General features: G+C 45.0%; 1 protein-coding gene across 2 annotated transcripts in view; it reads right to left on the bottom strand.

The window, feature by feature from the left end:
• The window catches only part of AXIN1 (axin 1), a 75078-nt gene that overhangs the window by 28001 nt on the left and 23409 nt on the right, over positions 1 to 23668 (bottom strand). For both annotated transcript variants that reach the window (XM_040591881.1, XM_040591882.1), the window contains exon 3: positions 5198 to 5338. In XM_040591881.1, coding sequence (XP_040447815.1) covers positions 5198 to 5338 — 141 coding nt within the window. The remainder of the gene's footprint in view (positions 1 to 5197; positions 5339 to 23668) is intronic.

Here is a 23668-nt window from a genome sequence, read left to right as displayed (position 1 = left end):
AAAACCTGTGTTTAATGACAAGTGCTTTTTAGTAGGAAGACAAATGAGAGAACAGAAAATTAGCCAGGCTAATTACAGCTCTGGCTAGTGGCTGCAGGTAATGCAGGAGGAGGAAGAGCACGTCTGGGAGCATCACCCCGCTGACATGTTAGAGGAGCAGAGCAATTCCCCCAAGCGCTGCTATACAGACAGGTGATTACGGTAGCTTTCATTAGGTGGCTTCATTTGCTTTAATGACAAACCTCCATTTGAAAAATAACTTCAGAGTCACAATGGTTAAAGAGTTTTCACTGCATCACGATGCAGCTTTTTCCAGACTTGATGGCAACAAAACAACTGACAATTTTTACAGGAGGGTGTGTGTGGAAATAATCTGGGGGATTATTTTAGCCATTGCTGGTCGGCATCGATAGACAACACTTCAGCTTAACCACTGCACAAAACCCGGGTGCCAGAGCACAACTCGCACACTAAAGCCACACGGCCATTCGCAGGAAAAGCGGCATTATATTAGAAGGTGCAATTTTTCTTTCTTTCTCTCTCTCTCTTTTTTTTTTTTTTTTTTTTTTAATTCTCCCCAGCAGCAGTCCCAGCGGAAAGAGCGACTTTTGTTCCCAGCACAGTAGCGAAAGGCTGATAATGGCCTCTAATCTATCCGGCTTCAAACACATGTTCAGCCCCGCTGTGCTGCCTTTGATGTCATTTTAACTAGATTCCCCAATGCCACCTCTGAACTTGGAACATTCCTTCGTTCAATGTACTGTGCCAACTCAACCAGAGGAAGCAAATTCAAAGATAAGCACTTTAATTTTATCCCAACAAAACCTTATTCAATAGATGGGGGGGAAAGCAAGGAAAAACCAATACCGCACTTTTGTTTTCCTTTTGTCAGGTAGCTTGCTTTGAGATATTTTCAATAGATAGAGAAATTTTATATATATATATAATTAAATATATAAAATCAAAACTTTTTGAGAGCACATTTACTTTTAAAATAAAACTTTCCCAAACTGTTTTTCCTTGTTTCATCACACGATTTTCTTTAGTACCAGAAAGCTCTGCACTGAAATGCAATGGGGGGAGCAAGAGTATTTTTACCGTTTGTTTAATGATAATGCAACTGGTTTGCTACTGGGGAAACACGAGGGCTTCCTCTCCTCTCTGAACCAACCTGCAAGAGCCTCTGGTGAGCAGGGAGGTTTTGCTGTGGCTCTACAGTTGGACTCTTCTAATAAGGGCTGTCTTTGTCTTGTCTCTGCAGACAGCCTCCAAACCCAACCATTAAGCCTAACAAGTTGGAAATCACCATTTGGGTGTTAAACTTGTTTAAATATAGCAGAACTCAAGGTCATTCTGGATCACTGGCTGTAGGAAAGACAGGAAACAAATCCACAGCAAAACTGATATTTTTCACCAATTACTCTTATCAAAGCACCACCGTCACTGAGAGACCTTTCTCACACAAAGACGTATGATGGGAAAATCGCCAGGCATTTTGGACAAAGGCCAGTCATCCGAGGAATAATATTTAATCTGCAAGGTTTTTTGAAAGAGTAACCACTGTCCTAAACCCTTTTGCTTCAGGGAATGGCCATCCTTCCTCTGAGGCAGGTTTGACTGGAATTGGGGAAGAAGGAGCATCCCTCTGGCCAAGCCCACCAGCACCGGGAGGGCTTTCCAAGCCTCTGGGGAAAGACAAAGCTGTCTCCCAACCAAGACAAGCCACAGGATAAGACCCAGAGGAAAGGGTATTGTTGTTTAGCTGGACCACAACACTGGGCTGAAGAGGAGACATTATCTCTTGTATCCCCCATGTAAGCTCTTGCAGAAACAAAGAGAAGACAGACATGGACCTAAGGCATTTCTGCATCTGAATTAGAACATTACATGGCAATTTAGTGCATTTCAGCTTCTGCCTGTTGCCTTCCTACCTACAGCTGCCTTAATTTCCCCTGAGCATCCCTGTTGTGACAACCCCTCCCACCCAGAGGCTGTCTCCTCCACTTGGGAAAGATGCTATCTGTGTGCAGGGGTTATTTGAGACAGCAAGAGAAGTTCAGGGCTGCACTGGAAATGCTGCTGCAAGCCTGGGGCAGGCTCTAGGCAGCCCAGGGGGGAGGCAGACCCCCAAAGCCCCGACTCACCACTGACCCACCGCCGAACACCAGCGGTGAGCGACTCAGCCCCACCTGCAGCCACGGCACACTTGCTGGGCCAGTGCTCGCCGGAGCCTTTCACCGTGTCCTCTCCAGACCTTGCCTCCACGCAAACCAGCTAAAACAACACAGCTGCCGTGCCGATTATAAAAACAGGTTTCAGCGGAGAGGACTGGAGCTGTTTTGCCTACAAGGGCAGAGGAATTCATATGACACAGGAAGACTGAAAAATAATCAGTGGAACACAGGCATTTAAGAGCAATGTTTTTTAAGCCACTCGGAAAGCAAACCTCTCCAACAACAGGGACTGATAACACTTGTTACATAAATTCAACCCATTTCAATAATATTTACCAGTGCTTGGAAAGACATCCTGTTGAAAGTCTGTCTTTTAGGCAAGCGTGCTTGTAGCTGGTACCACAGAAATTATTTTAAAAAACACTTCACTGAGCTGGGAGCTCCTGAAAAGCCTGTGCCTGCCTCCCTTCGCCCCAGCTCAGGAGGCCAGCTGGCCAGAGCATTGCCCAGGTCTTTGCTAGTGGCTTTGCACAGCTGGGCTGTGCTGGGCTGTGCATGCAGCCACATCCAAACCCTGCGCTGCCATGATCAATATCAAAGCTTGGAAGGGAGCCGGTGAGAACCGCAATACATCAGAGTACAAGCAACCGCTCGGTGTGTCCGCCTTCTCCACCGACTTGAGTTGGCCAACACTGCAAGAGCAAGCCTTGCATCCAGCCATGCTCTCTGTGCACCCGCCTGCTTTCCCAGTTTATTAACGCTCCTCAATTAGCTGACGCTTGCGTCCTGATTGTCCAGACACATTCTCCTCTGATGGAGGGTCACAGAGGTTTCTGCCTTGGGATCACACCCCGTTCACGTGCTGCCTTGGAGCAGAAGCCAGATTTCATTATTGAGCTTGACTGCTGTATGTAAACATCACACACAGGGAAGAACCTCACTCATCAGCAAACGAGGCTTTTATTGCCACTTTCCTCAGAGGAGGCCTAAATTCAAAGCACCGAGACATGTAAGTCTTGTCAAGCAGCAGGAGTCCCTTCTTTAACTTGCGTCTGGTTGTTCTTCATTTTTGCTGCCTTGAGCAATTCTGCAAAAATTCCTTTGAAACTCAGGAGGCAGATAGGTTCAGCAATGCCATGTAAAAACTGAACAAAACCTGGTACTGGAGTTTTAAAGAATGAAATGAAGAGCAAAGAAAACAGAAAAGAAACTCTGAAAACAGAGTCTTCGTAAGCCAAAGGTCAAGGCTGTATGTCCAGAATCCCAGTTTGGGGATCAATCTGCATGCATTCAGTTTGAGATGCGCAGAAACAAAGATCACAGATTTACCCTTATGATTTTTGAGACTTACTTAAAATGAACCACTGAGATCGGGTTAGTTATTAACAGAAGGCATCACATGTATCAATGGTAATTAAAGTCCTAGAAGCAGCCTGTGGTGGGCATAGGAGAGATAACGTGCCTAAAGGAAAAAGGAGCAAAGAAAAAAAGAATGCATAGGATGGTCAAACAGAAATCATTCTGCCTGCAAAAGAAATAAATTATGGCTACTGAAATAAAAATTAGGAGGGTGAAGAACTCTGGCATAAATGATCACAACTTATTGCAGGTATAACCATCAGCGCAACTCCATGAGCCTGCTGGACTGGTAGAAGTGTTAAAAGCTAATTAATTTTGAAGAGTTCTTACAGCTGTCTCTCCTGATAACAAGAAGTTACATGACCCCTGCTAGCTTCAGAGTACTCCTCCATATAAATTGATGAATATGAAGAATCACGGAAGGATGTGGCTAAGCAGCTGGATTTGTATCAAATGGAGCCTTTAATTAGCGGTCCTCTACAGCTCTCTGTCCCAGGGGCATCCTCCACCTCCCATGCCCCTTTGGCCTCCTCCATTCTGCAGCATGAGATGGATAAGGTGCAAGGTGTAGGGAGCAGACCGGACTCAACAGCTGCTCCTAAATGGCCCCAAGCCCCCGCAGAGCCAGAGACAAGCATGCTACCTGCTCGCACAGAGCCACCGCAGCAGAGACAGAAGCCCCCTTAGCATATCGCACACTCACCAGCTCACTGTATTAACGGAAGGCAGGTGGGGAACTGTTGCAGCACCTATTAACAACATCCATGACACAGGCTGGGAAGTTTCTCCAACAAGGTCTGACAGCTCCTGACATTCACAGTGACACTAAACGAGGCTCTTGGAGGACTTTGTGTTTACAGCACTGCCGTTAATAAAACCCTCTCCTAATTCTGTAAACCTGTCATCTTTCGCTTGAAGAATCAAAGGGTTTCTGCTCTACAGAAACACACTTTGCATTTGCACTACTAAAAACCAGACCAAACACTGAATATTTTCCCCCAAATCCTTTTTTTCATCGCAGAGATGCAGTCACAACAGAATCTCATAACCCCTTTTTTCTCTCTTTGCAGACTATCTTTAAGGAAGGTATCTCATGGGTGAGGTACAGGGCGCTGTCATGAGGGTCAGGACTAGAACAAAGCAGAAAAGATTTGGCAGGGGCTTACTGGTACAAGTTGTGTTAAAATGCAGTGGTCACCAGACATAAACTAGAACTGGTCAGTCACCAGTCCTACTGAAAAGCATTTGCAGGCTGAGCACAGTTTGGCAGCAAAAAACCTCAAGAGGAGAAGTACCCAGGAAATCAGAAAGCTCCATCTGACTTTCAGAAGATACTATATCTCAAATCACTTACTATAAAGCCATTCAACATTTCAAATGCCTCTTGCATCTGGCAAGAAACACTGCAGAAACTCTGACCAAGCTTCATTTATTTTAGTTCAATATAAACATTTTACCGTTGCAAATGTTGCCAAGACTAAGTAGCCTGCACAGTGACAAAACAACCCCACTCGAAAAGAAAGCGGGAATGATCATGACCTTGGTCTAGTCAGATATTGCCCCCAACACCGGCTGTGGCAAAGCCTCCCCCAGACGAACGCAGCAGAAGCACCACTGCTAAAGCAACAAACACACTCTTGTCCCACCAGATTGGAGTTACTTACACGCTGCTGTCTGTCAGCGACATTGTATCGGCATCGCTGGACATGCTCTGCTGCTCGCTGTCGTTGGCACTGGTCGCTGGTGCCAACGCGTAGCCCGTGTTGACATAGTAAGGGTTAACAGGCTCTCTCCATGACCCATGCCTGCAAGAAAAATGAGAGTCAAATTAGAAGGACACAACCACGACCAGCTCCGCATCACTAGGCAGAAGGACTCTGCATGGAGCCCCAGCATTGGTGACAGGGTGCAGAATACGTTGTGTCCACACTAAGTGGCACTGATTGAACCATGAACCCTTTGACTCATAACTGGAAGCAAAAAGGAATTCATGGATTAATGAAGATGATACTGTTAAGAGATGAAGAAGGGAGGGAACAAGACTATATGGAAGAATTCCAGTTCCCACCAGGATTTATGGTGTCCACGGGCTAACTGCTTCGCACTGTCATTCTATGAGCAAGGTGGAACATCTAAAAACAATACCTAGAAAACAAACCAGCATTTTTCTTAGTCAAAATGAGCTTCTATTCTTCCAACAGTGAGGGATGTGTAGCACAGCTCACCCATTCTGTGCTTGCCTTTACATTCCTCTTCAACATGTTTGCCAAGGGAGGGAGGTAAAGCACGAAATGGCTGTTGCTTACAATGCAGTATCTGAAGCTGACCTCAAATGTCACACGCAGGTACATCAGACACTTGCAAATTCCACCAGGAAGGACCATCTATCTGATCACACCGGCTTTTCCAATGGATCATCTGTTCATGGATCCATGGAGGCTAGTTTGTATACAACCACATGCCTTGTCCTGCAGACAGGTTGTTCAAGTACACGTGCAAGCAGACCAACCTCCTTCCCTTCCACCAAATGACAGGAAGAGAGACTGCCTCTGTGAGCTAACTTGGGAAGCCAGTTCCTTGCTCTGGAGGAGAGCTGCATTAACGGTGAAGCAGCCTGTGAAACAAGCAGGCAAGTGCTCCTTCACACCGACTGCCACCGGCGTAGCAAAGCTACTGCTGCCAGTGTGCCTCCAGCTCTGGTACACCGCAGGACAGTCAGGCCACGCAGGCAGATTGTTGTCACTGCAAGTCATTTCGCAATTTGCCAGGAGGAACAAGCTGAAATGTTCACACCAACACAGCATCCTTTAATCCCCCACTCTCTCTGCCTACCCCTCTGCATGAAGAGCAGCATTTGCAAGATATCTTGAAGTTGATGAAATCCTGGGTTTTCCAAGCTCTGCTACCAGCTCTGAAAATCAGAGTCCTGTTTTAATTCAGATCACAAAGCTCATCAGCATGAGGTTTTATTTAGTAACTCAGTAACCGGCACCTAGTTGATGTGGTTTGTAATGGACCTTGAGCAAACACCTCCAAGGAGGACACATCTTGCAATTTGTGCTTCCCTGTTCTGCTGTGAAAAGCTTTTCTGGCTGTACTGCAGTGGTCAAAGTTCTACAGACAATAGAAAACTGTCCCTGCCCTGATGAGTTTACATTTAGATAAGACAAGGAAACCCATGAGAAATGCACAGATGGAAGGAGCGGAGGTGAGGAAGACACCAGCAAAGGGACAAGTTAGCAGTTTTGGCACATTTGTACAGAGGATGAATGCAGGACAGCCACCACCTGAACTGGGACTAGCAGACAACCCATTTAAGGTGAGATTTTCAGAATCATTTAGCTATAGTAGGGTACTCACTTACAAAGATAGAAGCATTACATTACCAAATTATTTTAAAACCTGAATTTGACAGGACTGTAGCCTTCAGCTAACACACTGCTTGTGTAGCTCCTATTCACCCTGCCCCTCTGCTCTAGACACAGAACCAATTTTCCTTGTAATACAAGAGGCCATGGGTGTTCACTGGTCACTAAGAAAAATCATACTGGTTTAGGTCCATTACGGGGTCAGTTAGAAACAAATTACCCTCCTATTCTCACAAAAAGAAAACTAACATTTTGCTTGCCACAAACCAACAAAAACTCCAAGCTATTTCTCCTTGGATGATGAAGCTCAGTATAGTTGAAGAGTGGCGCAAAGAGCATTCAAAACTGAGTCAGCTGAGGTTTTTCACAACTGCTTGAGGAAGAGGGAGCCTTGTGAAGTTTCTCCATGCTTGGGTGCAACAGAGTCAGTTGGGTATGAATGCTTAGGGGCACCCTGTGGTGGTGAGTCACCACGGACATCTTCCAGCACACAAACTTTCTGTCTGTTGCTGTAAATGTGCACTGGAGCAACTTTACTTCTATATTCTATCAGATTTCAGAGCAGCTTTCTAGGGCAAACATTTAAGATTGGAAATAATTTGAACAAGTTCACTGTAAAAAGTAAGGTATAATAAGTGAAAACCTTAGCAGCCCCCTTCACCAGTTTTCCCCTTGCGTAATGGTCAGTTCTGAACACCAAAGCAGAGCTGTGCAGTGCAACCCTCCTGTCAAATCTGATATGACAGTTGCATGATGGAGGCTGATACAACCTCTTAAATTGAGGCAGGAATGATGGATAACTCAGGCCTTCCCTGCGGGCAAAGAGAAGGATGCTTTTTGGATAACCCAATTAAAATATAGCACCAACTTCTAGCAGACCTTCTTGCCGGGACTCTCTGAAAGAGACAAGATTATTCTAGCAGTATATTAAGAAAGCACTGTGATATACAGAATAAATAGCACAGATCAATCGATTTCTCCTTTGTATCTGTTGATACAAAGACAGAACATCATCAGAGTATCTGAACAGTTTGTTGGGTATGGATCTGAGATGGCTAAAGGAACCAAGAGTGAGCAGATGGGTGCTGGGTGGTCCCTGGCCCCTCTGGAGGAGTCCGGATGGACAGGCTCTCTTGCAGCACTCTGTGGCTGTGGGCTTCCTACTGAGGAGGCAAGCAAGCATTTGGTCACAACTACTGTATTTAGTCAAAATTACACACTTAAGCATGTATACAACAGGGATTATTTCCATTTTAGCTCTGCCTCTAATACATCAATGCAAATGTAAACTTTCGGTAAGCATAAGTAGATGGAAAGGGTATAGGATTTCAAAGCAATCATAACAGGTTACATTACTTTTGAGGAATCCATCTGTATTCAATCCTTCTCCTAATGTTCCCTCTCCCTGACAACTCTCTTCAGCTGGCTCGTATCACTATTTGAATGTTTTGTGCCGTGCCTCTGAAGAACGCTTTCAACATCTATTAGGAGGAAAACATTAAAGGAACACGGAGTCTAACAAAAAAAACTGGTCACTTCTGATCTGGGAGGGGAGGCTGCTTTAAAAGGGATACACGCACACTCAGAGCGATTTGAAATGTCAGCTAAAAACCTCACATACCGAGCTCCATGTGCTGATAAGGGCGATAAAAGGAAAGGTGAGCATTTAAAGTTAGACTCCACAAAAATTCCTGTAGACTTCTGGAATTTCATTTATTTTTTTAGACAGAAAGAGCAATGAACGTTTTTGAAACGAACACAGAACATTTTGCACATTGCAGAAATAAAGCTGCATGTCTCCTCTGCAGCTCTCAGTTGCTCAACCCTCAAAATAATCACATAGGGAACAATTATAATAGAGATCACAGTGACCCAAGTAAGTCAACCTGACCAGCTGCTTTTTCTTTGCATAAAGCCCTCCACTGATCAGTCTAAGTTCTGGTAACGCTGACAAGGGCCAAAACTGCTGTAGAAAACCAGCAAGCATCTCCTTAGGGCTTCCTTCTACCTGTTCAGTTTATTTTTATTTTGCATGTTGTCTTGGCTGCATCCCATTCCCAAATTTCCCACTCCTCCAACCAAGACCAGCACACAGCACTTTGAACATTAGCACCATCTGATCTTGGAGCTTCAATATAGGTGAGAAGAGAGGTAAGGTCCTCTTCAGCCCTCTTGCCCTAGAGCTGGAGTTCCCACAGCATTGTGACTCCCTAAGGGCATCCTTTTACTTCCAGCCTGGGATCCCCAGTCTCCTTCACACAACTTCACGTGATGGCTATTTCCATTTTAAATCAAAGATGCAAAGTCCCAAATTTTTATCGAACATGCTGCTCTTTGCTCTATGCAAAAAATACAGAGCCGGCATGCTCTGGGGCAGAATTGCATCACCTTCAACACCCACAGTGGGAGGAAGATCTCACAGATCCTGCCTGCAAAGCCAAATCCACACGGCACTCCCTTCGGTTCTCAACAGTTACATACCGCTTTCATTGATGTTCTTCATCAAGCATGGGAAAAAAAAAAACTACGGCAAGAAGGAAACTTCCTTGGAGATGAAAGACCTCTAGGTAACTCACTTCTGTAGAATTTAAATTCTCACTGGAGGGAATAAGTTGCACAATGCTCTACTGGCAGGTCTGAGAGACATGGTCTTCCCAAGTCTGCCAGCAGTTCCAGTGTGGATGGAGCAGCTCCCAGTCTAACAGGGAAGCTGAGCTGATCCACCAGTTTTCACTGTTACCATCTTCCCCAACTCTAGCACTGAATTTTTATGACACTGACATCTTCTGGGAGAAAATTTTTACTCAAAAGAATTGATGTTGTGATAGAACCCAAGCAGGCTGGCAGTCCTCCTCTTGCAAGGGTCCCTCATCTGCCTCCACATTCAGCTCGCCAGTGGCATGGCGAGGCTCCTCCAAACGCCTGCGTTATCAAGGAAGCAGTTGTTTGAGACACTAGATTAGTAAACCCAAGTGATAAAGACTCATAAAGCTGACAACTGCAAAACCCCAGTGCATTCTGCTTATGTTCCCCCTAAACAGTGCTTCCAGAAGATTTCCTCCTGTGACATACTCCAAACCTTTGGTCACCATGGTTTTAGGTGAGCAGCTTGTTTTTAACATGGGAGAAATCCCATTTTCTAGGCAGCAAGCCATGAGGCAGCTGGTGATCATCACTTCATGAGTTGCCTTAGAAAGCTCTGAGCTGCAGGAGACACGGGGATGTTGGCAAGTCGCAGGGAAGGACACCCCAAAATGGGCTCGACAGAAACTCAAGATCTCTCACCACAGCTGATGGAAGGTCGAGCAGCTATGATACCCTCCGTCCTGCACAGCTGCAAGGAACATCATGGCAGGACACAATTCCTCCTTTCCTCTTTTGGTAGGTCATGGTTGAGCTCAGGGATGATGCCCAGAGACCACAGACCAGGGCTGCAGCTCAACGAGACCCAGTTACGGAGTCTTTGTGTGCCCACCCTGCTTTTTCACACCAAATTCTGACAGTTTAGTTCAAATTTTTACAGTCCTGCATTTCTGAAGACGACTATTTACAGATCTACATCTGCAGGAGGAAACCAGCACTAAGCACTACTCCTACTTCATGTCTCTGGGCATTTTGCCTTCGTGATTGGGAGGATGTAGTCTAATCCTGAGACATCCTTCCAGCTCATTATTTTGACATCTCCCATTTATTCAGTGTGAAAAAATTAATTTTCCAGTTTAAAAGTTACATACTTCCACCCAAGGAAAAAAAAAAAAAAAAGGCTTCCAAAATGACAGCTCGCTGTGTCTCTGGTTGGCCAGACATGATCAAAGCTCTCTTACTTCTCATACTTACATCTACCAACAAGTGGGTGACTGTCATATCCTTCATGCAGTAGCACATTTCATTATCACAACCAGTCAATCAAATCAAAAGGTGCACATGTTAGCTTATGATGTAGGAGCCGAAGCAAATCCCTTCAGCATATTTAAATAGCATGTGCTGACAAGAGTGTCCGAGCAGCACGGTCACCTTTAAACAAGGGATTAGAACAGCATCCACCAATAAATCTGACTTACAAGATTACATTAATCTACCATCAGAACAAAGAAGTCTCCATTTCCAATCCGTGGTACCAACAACCATCACAATTGTTGCACCATACTGCATATAAACCTAGCAGAAATGTCCCAAAGTATTCACAGCGCTCCCCAATACATCATCACGGGTATGACTTGGAGCCAAGACCAAAACATCTATGAAGATGCAAAGCTGAAAACCTTTACTCTTGAATGGATTTAACCTGCGCTAAAGATACAAAGTCTGCTCAAGAGGTTAAAATTGAGGATTTAAGCTTATAATTTGATTGCAGATCATCAGGGTTGTTCCACTTAAAACTCTTCCCAATTACTCTGGGTACTCAGACACTGCTGTGCATCTCATCTTTATCACTGCCAATGTCAAGCTAATCACATGTGTTCTAGGCAAGGGCAGCTTCTTCAAAGATCACATCAATTCTGGACAAGTTAATCTGTTCTTTGAGGTCTCCAGATGGCTCTCGCCAAGAAAGTTCACTTCCAGCCCTGCAGCCAGCGAGTGCAGCGGCCCCGGCACTCTGCAGAGCATTACAAAGGAACCAGATCAAAGTTGTGTCTTACAAAAAAATGAAATCTGAAGTTTGAAAAGCAACAGCAGCCTGTCACTTGTAGGCTTAAAAACGACTTCTGCATGCTCCAGCTATCAGGGAATTTATGATTACAGTCTGGCTTTTAAAAGCTGATGAAAAAACCAACGGTCTTTAGTGCTACTTGCCTTTGCAAATCTGTATCTTCTTCTGTACTTATTCATCCTCCCACGCTGGAGGAAGAAGGCAAATAAATAAAAACGTAACTAAAAGTACAGATAAGGGCTGCTCTTCTCTTTTATTCCAAGGCATTCAATTCCATTTTAGGACTACACAGAGATTATTTTATGGGGAGCTTCAGTAATTATTGTGAAGTATTAAAGTACAGTTACAAAAGCTAAATCCAAGATCTACCAGTCTTGAGTTTCCAATTTCTCACTCCTTTGCATTTACCAAGGACATACTGCTTCTCAGGCAGCACTAAAGTACAGAAGATGCATTAATTGAAACCAATAATTTAGATCACAGGATACAGCAAGGTGGGCAAGAAAGTGGTTTAGAATTTGTCAGAATCTAGGAAGGAAGCTGAAATACAGGAAAGAAATTCTTTGCCTTAGGAGGCAAATAAAGACTAGACAGGCTCAATATTGTGGCTGTATTGCCCTACCGCCACCCTAACCTTCTTAGGAAAGGCTTTCAGACAGCAGGATGCAGTCACTGCGTTCCAAGGAAACTGCAGAACAAGTCCCTCAAGATTTCATCTGACTGTGCATCTACAAATCAGCCCTCCCAGCTCCTCCCTCCCAACAGAGGCAAGGCTGTGCTCATTCACCGCCCCAATGTATATTTTGTCCGCTCATTACAGAGTTAAAATCAAAACTGTAAAAACCCAATTTTGACACACAATACTTTCTAAAAACAATTTATGTCTTCTGTAGAGTAAGACCAAACCCCTCACTTACTGAATAGCTTAATGCATGATAAATGTGTTAAAATAAAGGAGAAAATATGGGCAACATCACATCTGCACATCAATTACCAGGACACTTGGATCACCTTCCTGAAATAAAGTGAAAGCCACAGAACATTCTGCTCCCTATCTAATAATAATAGGTATCTGCTTGGATTCCCTTCAGCATATTAGCCTGAATTTATACCATACCATAGCGGTTTGGGTTTTTTAAAATGATGACATGATTAATATCAATCCTTATCCATTATAAAAGGTTGATATTAAATAGGGACATTTTCTATAAAATATACAGGCTATTTGGCTGCATTAATTGTGACTGAACCAGAGTCTTACTGCTTTGCAGTAGCCTGGCTCCATCAGTCATTCAAAAGCCTCTGTAGTGACTTAAGAAACTACAAAACCAGAGCAAACCCAGAACCTCCTGCGTGCATTTTGGATCGCTAGGGGACATTGCTCCCATCCATACGCCACACTTGCCTCCATGGCATGGCCTGTCAGACCATGTACCACAGTAGAATAATTTTTAATATTTTATTGGAAGGGAGAGAATTAGGCTCACACAGGGATGTGCTGAACATGCACACATGTTGCCAGAAAAAGTTACCTTTATAACTAAGTATGTGACTGGCATCAAAATGCGTCCCGAATGTAGTGAGACGACCTGGACCCTGAGGACCAAAGCCTCCTGACACCTCCAGAACAGAGAGATCCTGCCCAGGATCACATGTGTAAGGAGGAATGTCAGAACAGAAGCACCAATGTGCTTTGAGGTCACACTGCGCATTAAAATAAACACAAATCTTTTCAAATCACAGGGCCTGTCTACATGATCCTTGCAGCATGCCCAGGAGCTCAGGTTCCCATATCTGGGATGGGAATGCCATGCTTCCAGCACACTTCCAGTGTGCTCTGGCTGCCCAAGGCTTTGGGTGAGAACAGCCCACAGCAACACTCCCCAAAACGAGCGGGACCCAAATCCTCAGCCCCCTGACCCTCCGAACAGGCTCACCCTGGGCCACCGTGCTTGCTAGCATGGACACAGGCACAGAGGGCTGGTAGTGCAGTCTCTGCCCCCTGCTTAAACAGAGCTGGGGAAAATTCAGTTGAGATGCAAGACCTTTCTGCTCTGCCTGAAATGACATCTATGTTCTAATACAGTAAGTGTTTTATATATATATATTTATTTATACGTATATGTGTGCGCTTCAGTGGATGAACATATAGAGTAGCCATTTCAGACAGCAGGCAGCAATGCCAGCTCCCAGCTCTCTGCTTTCCCAGGTGATTCCGCCCAGTATACTGGGGCTGGTGGAGAGGGGAAACACCCCACAGAGAGCTACGGGTGTCTCTGTGTGGGCTCCTCTGCCTTTACTCCAGTTTCCCTTCCCTGGGAAGGCAGGCAGGGCAGCTGGGAGACATAGAGGAGTTGCAGAAGAAATGGTTCTTCCCAGAAGGGGCAATATAATGATCATGTCACAGGTGTAAAACTACTTCTGAACCTGTTCAGAGCTTTCCATGTCACACCAAGCGAGGGACCATCCATCCTGTCGGCCCGCCCTGCCTTGCAGCCCGGGATGCTGCTCCCTCTGCAGATGAAATAAGCAGCCAAAAGCATCTCCCAGCTTTGCAGTCACAGGCCAGCCGTGCAGACACCCACGCGACAGCTTCCAGCCCACAGCAACCCCCTTGCCTGCTGAGGGCCTTTGCGAAACAAATTACTTCCAAATGCCTGCCTCTGAGGCGCGGGGAGGAAAGGGAAGCCCAGGTTTATACCTGGGTCTGCTCATAACCTAAAGAAAGCAGCAGCTCCACTTGAAAACACCACTGCCTGCAAACTATCAAATTAATCCTGGGATTTCAACAGCTTTTCTTCATTATTTTTCATCTGAACCAAACCACAAATTTACTTAATGACTAAACCAGGCGAGTAAGTACTTTGTTTTCCACACAGCGCAAACCTTTCTAACGGGATCCAGGTTTCCAGAAAATGCGTTTACCTAACATCAGGCAAGGGAGAGGGTCCATTTCCGAGATGTGTTTCATGTTTTTTTTTTTTTTAAACTTCCCCAAACCCACCAGCATCGTGGTCGGGATATCTCCAAGTCCTGAGCCTGAGGAGAGGCACTGAGCAGGGCGAGGAGGAATACAATAAGAACACTGTGTTCCAGGCATGACTGAATAAAAGGCAAGAGCATGCTTTTGGCTAGCAGGATTCAGTGCTGTAACTCCGTCTGCCTCTTTTCTTCTCCGTCTGAAGCAACGTTGTTTGTACACGCTTCTCTGAAATGGAAAGTATTTCCTCTTGCCTGCTTGTTCCAAGGAAAGATCTGAGGAGGCCTGGTATAACCAGGCAGAACTGGGGATTCTCCAGTGCCTCGACACTTCTTTGCCAAAATTTCTGCTCAACAAGAAAGGGCTTACAAGAAAGAAATCACGAGCAGATTTCTCTGCAAGCTCAGTAACTTAAGACCAGGGCCTATAGGATGAGTAAGTTTTTGGACGGGAACAAAGCATCCAGCTTTGGCCAATGACTCCAGACCATGCTCCTCCTTTCTATATACCTACGGAGCCTCTGGTGTGTTCAAGAACATGGGATGGGGTAGGGATGTCTACAGGTACATGGCCCACACTGGGGAACAGAGCTATTGCAATCAAAGAGCAAATAAGACCGCTGGGGTTCAGTTCTTTCTCGGACCACTGAAGCTTTTCAGGAGGCCATAAACCTCAGCGCTGCAATCTGCTGTCTGTATTGCCTTCAGGGATAAATTTTCCGACACTTAAATCACAACAGTGGTGTTGCTGATGGCTGAAATGAAGGGAGAAGATACGCAACTCAGGGGGGCTCCATTTCACAAAAACTAGTCGCAGCTTTGACATTAAACTGTTTCCTTTTATCACTGGGCCACGTAATGTAAGCTGAGCCGCATGACCACAGACTCGCTAGCCTCGCTTAAATCCTCACCGAAACAATGGCATGAAACTCAATACTCATTACTAATTTATTGCCAACAAACTTGGTATTTTAATGAAATTACAAATTTGGGTGGGTAGCAGAAGAAAACAGTCGATGCAGTATTTTGAACAGCTATGAGGCACCTGACTTAGCACCTCAAACCCACCCAGATTTGGTCCCAAAGATCTTTGACAAAGCTCTACTAATGATGAGGTGGGTAAGATTAGCATTAATCGTGCACAAACACCCAGTTTATTTCACTGAATAAGGTCTGGCTCACCAACACACAAGAAACGAAGAGGTCGCTCACTAGTGCCTTAACTCCTACAGAAAGGATCCAAGAAACTCCCCCAACTGAACAAGAACCTTTGAGGGGACCAGAGTCCGACCTCAGCTGGTAACAAAACCAAAAACACAGAGGGCTGGCAAGACCTGGCAGAGATAAAGCTGAGAATCAGGATTTAATAGTGCTCCCAGAGGGGAGATTCAGCTGATTAGAAACATCCTAATCTTCTCTCTCAGTGTATATTAAAGGTCAAGAAGTGGAATCAGATATTGGCAGCACATGAAAAAGCAACTCAGTCAAGCAAAAGACCTTCACAAAGATGTTTCATACCTTCGCATTAAAAATTCCTGCAAAGCCTTATTTAATTTTACTTCTATCTAGGGAACACATTTAAGTTTAAAGTCAAGAGACCATTAGATCAGGACAGAAAAGAAGATTCCCGCCCCTCCCGAAGACTTCTGCCTCCAACCAGCACCTATAATGAGCAGGAGTTCATAAGCGTCAGTTGACTGTGACCACGAGAGATAAGTAGGTCTGCTCAGCGCTGTACGCTGCCAGCTGAGTGCTGTACACTCACAAGTACAGCACCACGAAGCAGAGTTTCTCTAGCAGTCCTCTGGAGTCTCACAAGCTCCCCAAATGGGGTCATTAAAGGATACTTACTGGATCATGTTAACAAACGGCAGGCTGCATCAACAGCAAAATACTGGCAAGCTGCAAAAAGCTTTTAAACTTGCTCTATCATTTATTGCTCAGCTGTGAAGAGATGTCAGCATCACAGCAAATGTATAAAGCCAAACTCAGGCTCCTCATCTCTGACCGGAGCTTGTAATCTGACGTTCCCTTCTCAGCTCAAACTGACCTGGCCAATATAATGCAGTGGCTGGGGCAAGATGAGCGTGGACTGAATCATGCTATCCTTCTGACAAGGTCCATTAGAGGTTGACAGCAATGACAAAACCCCAGAAGAACTGTAATAACAACAACCAGAAGAAATGAACCACACAGAAACCGTGTCCACATGCTGTTCAAAAGGACCTCTCCTTCTCTAGAGGTACATTTTTTTTTCCTCCTTTAAGATTTTTGCAGACTAACAGCAAATAACTTCGCTCCTGTCCCCAGAAAATACACATACAGAGGGAAGTTAGTTTTGTGAAGATGCTACAGACAACCTTCCTTTTAAATAACAACTAAAGTAACTTTTCCTTAGATGGTGCAGAATGAAGTCTTCTTTCCCGGTCCTAGTTTTGGGACAGTCACTGAACCCTGCACCTCCAGCCAGACCTGGAAGCCAAACCATGAATAGCTGCACGGAGGTCACACAGAGTCACATTTAAAAATAATGAATGGAATCAGTGGATTCAGTATCACACTTCTTGTGGCTGTATTTTTACAAATCTACATTTTTACAGATCTAAATTCGGAGGCTGACTGGCAAACCGAGAGCGAGGAATTCAGCGGTGAGAAAGGTGGAGATCAGCATCCCAAGGCGGCCAGTGCAGCTTGGTTAGCAATGCCCGTTTACTGCATATACCTTGACCGTACCTAGAAGGACGCCACTGGGCATGTTCTGCTCATGAAGGTGACAACATGTCCAGAGGTATTTACCAAATAGTTCAAGGTGCAAGAACCAGTTCACCTCATTTAAATGGATATTAAAAAGTAGCGAAAAACAGCTGAAGGAGGCAGGGAAGGGGAAAACAAAGAAAAGTTGCTCACAGACAAATTGCACAGGAGCTCACAAGGTAGCTCCTGGGACACCGCAGTACCAGAAGGTCCAGCTGCTAAACTCCACACCAGAGGTAAGATGAAACACCTTTAACTGTAGCACAAGAGTGTTAGGGCAGCTGTTGGGAGGCTTACATATGCAGTCCGTCCTGTCACCCTGTTTGGCCAGTGCTCAGGGAAGTCCTGTGCATGTTTCTTCTCGGTGCACTTTACAGCTAGTGAAATTTGACTTCAAGAACTGTGCTGGGGTTTATTATTTTTGCCTTATATAATTTTTCTGTTTTGGTTCTTGTCCATTAGAACAAGCAGAGATATGGGCTTTTACCTTCATTACACAAATTCCACAGTATCTTTTCATCTGGTATGCATTATTGAGGGGATATATATGAAGTACCATGTCCATTTAAAGTGCTGTAAAAGAGCTGTTTGAACTCTCATTCTGTTCCTACATATCTTTATACAATTAAAACCAGTTGATGGTTCCATTTAGGAAAAATAAGTGACAATGCAAGCAATGTGCTTTTTGTTCTAAATAAATTAGCTAAAACAGATAAAAGACAGCCGTGTTTTTTTTAACCTCAGTTCCTTAAAGACAGAAGGCCAGGTGATCAAACTCCCTGTGTTTCTGTTCATCTCTTTTTACCCCCTCCAGAAATTCTGAGTACAAGGTATTTGCTGACACCCAACCAAATTCAAGAGGGGAGGGAGGCCCCAAAGACACTGTGATAATCAGCAAAAACCGGGAGGTGCAGAGAGACTCTGAATAATGACGAGGTTGTGGCCAGATCTCAGTAAAAAAACCTACAGGGAGATCTTACAATCGCCTCAAATGCTCCAGCGCCAGCTGACACCTTCCCAGACACCTAAGTCAGCATGGTCCCATTGCAAAAGCCGTATTTTGGGAGCCCTAGTGCTGAGACCAAAATTAATTCTGCATTTTGGATGGCAGTGGATGGGCCCCAAATCACCTCCAGTTGACATGATGTGTTGCTGTTACTGTTCTCTTCTTCTATAGCAAGCGGAGCCCAGAGCAGAGCACCATGGCTCCCACTGCCACATGCTGCAATCATCCCAGCTGCCGTAATTAAAATTGAAATCCTGAGGATGAAGGAAAAGGCTGTTTTCTGCATAGGGCCTGGAGCACAAGAGCTGTGAAACACTGGAGCCCATCTGTGTGACACAAACATACCATCTGTTAGAGAATGCATATGTGCCATACTATACTTACAGGTTTTCATTGGCCAAGTAGGTAATACAAAAATGCCTCATTGCTTTAGATGTTTTCTCCTTAAGACAGGAGGGAAAAGCAACCTACAGTTTAAAAAAAAAAGTCTGTGCCCATGTATCGCACTACCTGCAACTGATCTTGCACTACTCTCTGCAGAATTTCATCTACTCAGGGCACAGGATAAATGCACTGATATCCTTCTTTTTCCCCTCTTTGTACTTCTGCATCACCCACACCTCATGCTGAATGCAGCATTATTCACTTTGTTGGAGACTCTTCTATGGCAATTCTCACAGGTGAATCTCATATTTATTTGTGCTTCTTTTCTGGAGGAAGGAGAAGCTATTATCCTCTTATGTACAAAAAGCCAACTGCAATGCTGAAATTGTCAGAATTTTCTCAAATGTGGATGCTCAGTTTGAAACACTCTGGGACTAACACTCAGCATTTTTGTAAGAATTCTGCCTTGATGCACGCTCAGCACATCAGCAAGTCTGATCTGGGTCTTCAAGTTGCAAAGAAAGCTAGTATGTACGATGACTCTCTCCCAGGCAGAAGAGCTGTCTTACAGGATGTCTCTGGCAGAAACCAGCACTGAAGCACCTGTATTTTTCCATTTGCATCTTCTGCCTCTTCCGCTGCAAGGTCTTTTAATGATGCAAGAGGTAATGGAGGTGCCCTGTGCACTTTCCTTCCTACCTGCTCTGTCAGTTCCTCTGGCACTAGCCATCCCATGCAATGAACAAGCAAGAGGCCTAAAGAAAAAAAGTCTGTGATCACACATCAACAAGTAGCTACAGGAGCAGAGAAAATGATGAAATGCCATGTGATACACCATGCATTAGACTCACACACCACCCCATGTCTACACGGGGCAAACACCCCCAGCCCCTCACCTGTTCAGCTATATGGGTTCAATCACACAGTCAGGGTCAGCTCACAGCCCGCCCCCTTGGAGGCAAACAGGGTTTCTCTCCTCTACCCTGCCATTCACTTACACAAAAGGGAATTTTACCCTGTTATCAAACATGGCCGAGATGAGCAAGTCAGTCAGTCCTGGGTACTTTAAACTAAGGCTGCACAGGCAGCATCAGCTACAGCACCTGAAAACTCCAGGAAGCATCAGAAAACCCCTTTCCAGTTTCAATACCCTGTACAGCCTCATGTCTTGTTAGCTCCCAACATCACCTGCTCACTGTTGTAGGATCTCACCCTCCTCACCTCCTCCTTGTCACTGCCCAAAAAGCTTTTTTTGTGCTGAGTGCCTTTTCTGGAGGATGTGAGAAGAGAGCTGGCTCACCTAATGATGAGTGTTGAAGACTCCATAATCATCATCATCAGCAACAGGAACTGCAGTTTCCAGTCTTTGAAGTCTTAGCCATGAGCATTGTGATAGCAAATACACTTTTCAGATACTCTGGCTGCCAAAATTTTAAACCATCTACTAAAGAGCTCATGCAATTGTCACAAGCTTATGATTTAATCAAATTGGATGGGTTCTCACATGGACCGCAAAAGGTATGTTCAAGCTGCCAGCACCCCTTCCACCTCCAGCAATCCACTTGACAAACGATACACGCCTGCTTCAAAGTAGGAAATCTGGAAGGTTATCAATGAAAAGTAAATTGTAAGACTCTGACATGAGCAAAACAATGTAATTTCCTCTCCCTCTGTTTTTGCTAAAATTTGCCAAAATAATTCAGCCCTAGGCAGAATCTCAGCGTGGAAGAATACCAAACAACACAGTCTGATAAAGATATGAGCAACTACAACAAAGTTTTATATAATGGGAAATGTTAGGCAACCATGACTACAGCCATTGCTGCCAGCTCCGCCTATATAGTAAATGAGCGATATTTTAACATCACTGTACCCCCCCAGAAACTACAAGCAAGCCTGTAGCATGAGTCATAATATCCTTGGCATACATTTTGATCATGAAGTTGATGAAAGCACCCATCCCCAGATCTGTGTGTGAAAACCGTAGATGAATTCATCAAAACATGCAGGAGCTTGTGACACCGATGTTTGAGCCTGCACATTTGCATCTGCAGCTGTGAGACTCTTGCATGACACAACGCGACAGCAGAGAGACTTGGCTGCCGACTTTCGCTGCTGGTACCTTGTCACATCCAGGGAAGACAGAACAGTATTTGCCAGTGGTTCTTATTCTAGGACTGATCTTTCTGGACTATGTGTATAGCCACAGTATGATGTAAAATTCACACCATGAGCAAGGGAGCAAAGACTCTTCTGTTTTGCATGTGCATGTTGCTAAGACAGCAACTGCTCAATGGGATCATCTCCTTTGCTCAAGATGGTAACAGATGTCTATGTATGCTGCAGACATGCATTTCTTGTGCAGCTTTAAGTGAATTATAAATCAACTTATGAATTCCACTGTTGGTGACTTACGGAGATCCTCCATGTGCAGGATCACTTCGTTACTTGCCTGAAGCCAGCAGGCTGACTGCCTGGTGGGATTGCTTGTCGAAGGGCCGTAATTTCTGACCTCCAAATCTTCAACTTTACAACTGCTCTCAGCCTCACCCCTGGAAGCCTACCCCAGTCCAGACAAGCAATCACAATAATTAATCAGGCTGCTTTCTCCAGCAGCAAGGAAGAGGGCCTTCCCAAGCAGCTATTTCCAGACACTAACCTGGCAAATCTCCCCCCCTAGGCTGTATTCTCTGGGAAAAGTTAGGGAACAGGTTGGGACAAAGAAATATCTGCAAAATTCTTTGACTTGGGCCAGCCCCAGGAGATCAGGAGGCTGTGCATGTCTGTGAGTGGGTGCCCCTGGGATCGGGAAGAATCTTAACTTACTGTTGGAAATGAGGTTGCATCCAAAGAACCTTTTAGGGATTTTATTCTCTGCTGTGAAGCAGAGGACATACAGGGCCACAACTGCTCTCAGGACACTGCTCACAAAGACTCGGGCTTCAGTTTTGGGAAGAACGCCATTGCTGAGGAAGAATTCTGCCTCCCTGGTAATTTAGGGCAAGTTCACGAAGTGATAAAACTCTGATACTGACCTTCCCTGAAAATGCAGTTAGAATCCAGAAGACTGAATATACCCCCAGAACAGTGCCTGCTCAACTGCTAGTCTTAAGAGAGGAGATGTTTCCATCAGTCCTAAAGAGGACCAAGCACTGTGATTCCATCGGCAGGAGAGGATCTGCTGGTGATCATCAGAACCCAGAAAACCTCTTCTGATTGTGATCAATGCCACTTTCTCAAGTGACCAGAACTAGCAGGCCCAGGTCACCTGCCTGGCTGAAATTCAGCCCAGGAGGGCTGGATGAACAGCAATAAGAAAGAGGTCTCGTCAAATGCAAGTCTGAAACGTGTGGAACTTTTAGTTCTAGAGCAAGAAAAGATTTTGACCCAGTTTCAGATTTTAAGTCCTTCTCTTAAACAAAAGCAGCTGAAGTTTAAATGAGCCAATTCTGCAGATCATTATGCTGCTATTACACAATTCCTTCTAATCCCTGAAGTGTGGAAGATGTGCCAACGCCAACCCAGGCACATCTTTGTCATTTCAGCTGGACTTCCATCCTTTCCACTAAAGATTTAGTTCTACTAAACCATTCTTGACAAATGCCAAACACTAAAATCTCCCAAATATTTATTGTAATTTCTTTGGCCACACTATCACAAGTGCCTGAATTCCCCTTCTCAGTTGGAGAGCTATCTAGACCAGAGGTCTCCAAATCTTTCAGCCTAATAAACATCACAAAGGCTCATGAGCCCCTACTAGTAGTAAGGGAGAGATTGATTGTGCCACAAAAGGAACAAAAATGACCAGCCGTCCCCTGCTGGCTATTCTCCTCCCCTAAGAACTTGGTCTAATCCCCTCCACCCTACAGCCCTGAAAAAACAATGTGCCAAGGAAAGGGAGCAACTGCTATGCATACTGATTCCCCACCCCCCCCCCCAGCTTGGACATGGCTCCTGGAGGACCACTGCCAGCCAACTGTTAAAGCAGCCCCCTCTGAGATGCTGTGGTAAGGCAGAAGGATGCTTTCTGGCCCCCTGTCTTAGGGACTGCCCGAAGAAACTGTCAGGCTGGTTGCAGCTCTCCTGGGCTCGTGCAACAGCAGAGCTCTTCCTGCAACCTCTTTGGGTCTCCAAAGCCCAGTAGATAAAAAAGGCTGTGGAGCCCACAGCCACTCTTGGACCCTCCCTGAGCCAGCCTGAGAAGCAACTCAGGCCCGTCCAAACATTTTGGTGAGAAGGCAGAAGATGCAGAAAGGAACACATTTCTATTTCTCTTCCAACAGTCAATGTGCTAATACAGCGTTCTTTAGGTGAGGAGGTACACACGCTCACTGACAAGCCATGCAGGAGGAAAGAGCCCAAGGTACCAAGGGAAGGAGGAAGATGTGCCAGGAACATGGGGTTATGGCAGCTCTTAAAGCCACCCCTGTGTGCTCAAGCATGCCAAAGTCAACCCCGGAAGTACTGCTGTCCTAAAAGAAGCCACAGTTGAGAAGGTAACACTACAAACCTGCAAAATAAGGTTTTACTGCTGCTGACTAGCTGGGACATGCAGAACATGTGTTGCAGGGAACATAGCATGATTTTATTAGCAAACACAAAGCCATTCACGCAGAGTGGCCAAAATGGGGTGGATTGAATTAAGAGAACAATAGCAGTTCATCAGATGGCCCTTTCTTTCACATATGTCTGCAACTTACTACGCTAGCAAATACTTAAAGCAACTTGGAAATATATTTTCATCTGAAGAGCCTCACCATATTAACACATTAGATTAAAATCAAAATAATCAAGAACGTAACCTATTCCTGATGCTGTTCATTAAATGACTAAATCTAAACCATTAGCACTCAGCCAGCCTCCCCCTTTTGGAAATTCGCTTGTGATCAAGCGACTATTTGCCCAACTTAGCCCAAGCCAGCACTTTGCAGCTCTGCTGAGACTAAACAGGACGGTTTTCCAGCACTGAACACAATGCTGCCTTGCTGCCTGA

This window comes from Falco naumanni, chromosome 4 (genome assembly GCF_017639655.2).
Source record: "Falco naumanni isolate bFalNau1 chromosome 4, bFalNau1.pat, whole genome shotgun sequence".
NCBI classification, from domain to species: Eukaryota; Metazoa; Chordata; class Aves; order Falconiformes; family Falconidae; genus Falco; species Falco naumanni.
This window is presented reverse-complemented; position numbering and strand designations above follow the sequence as displayed.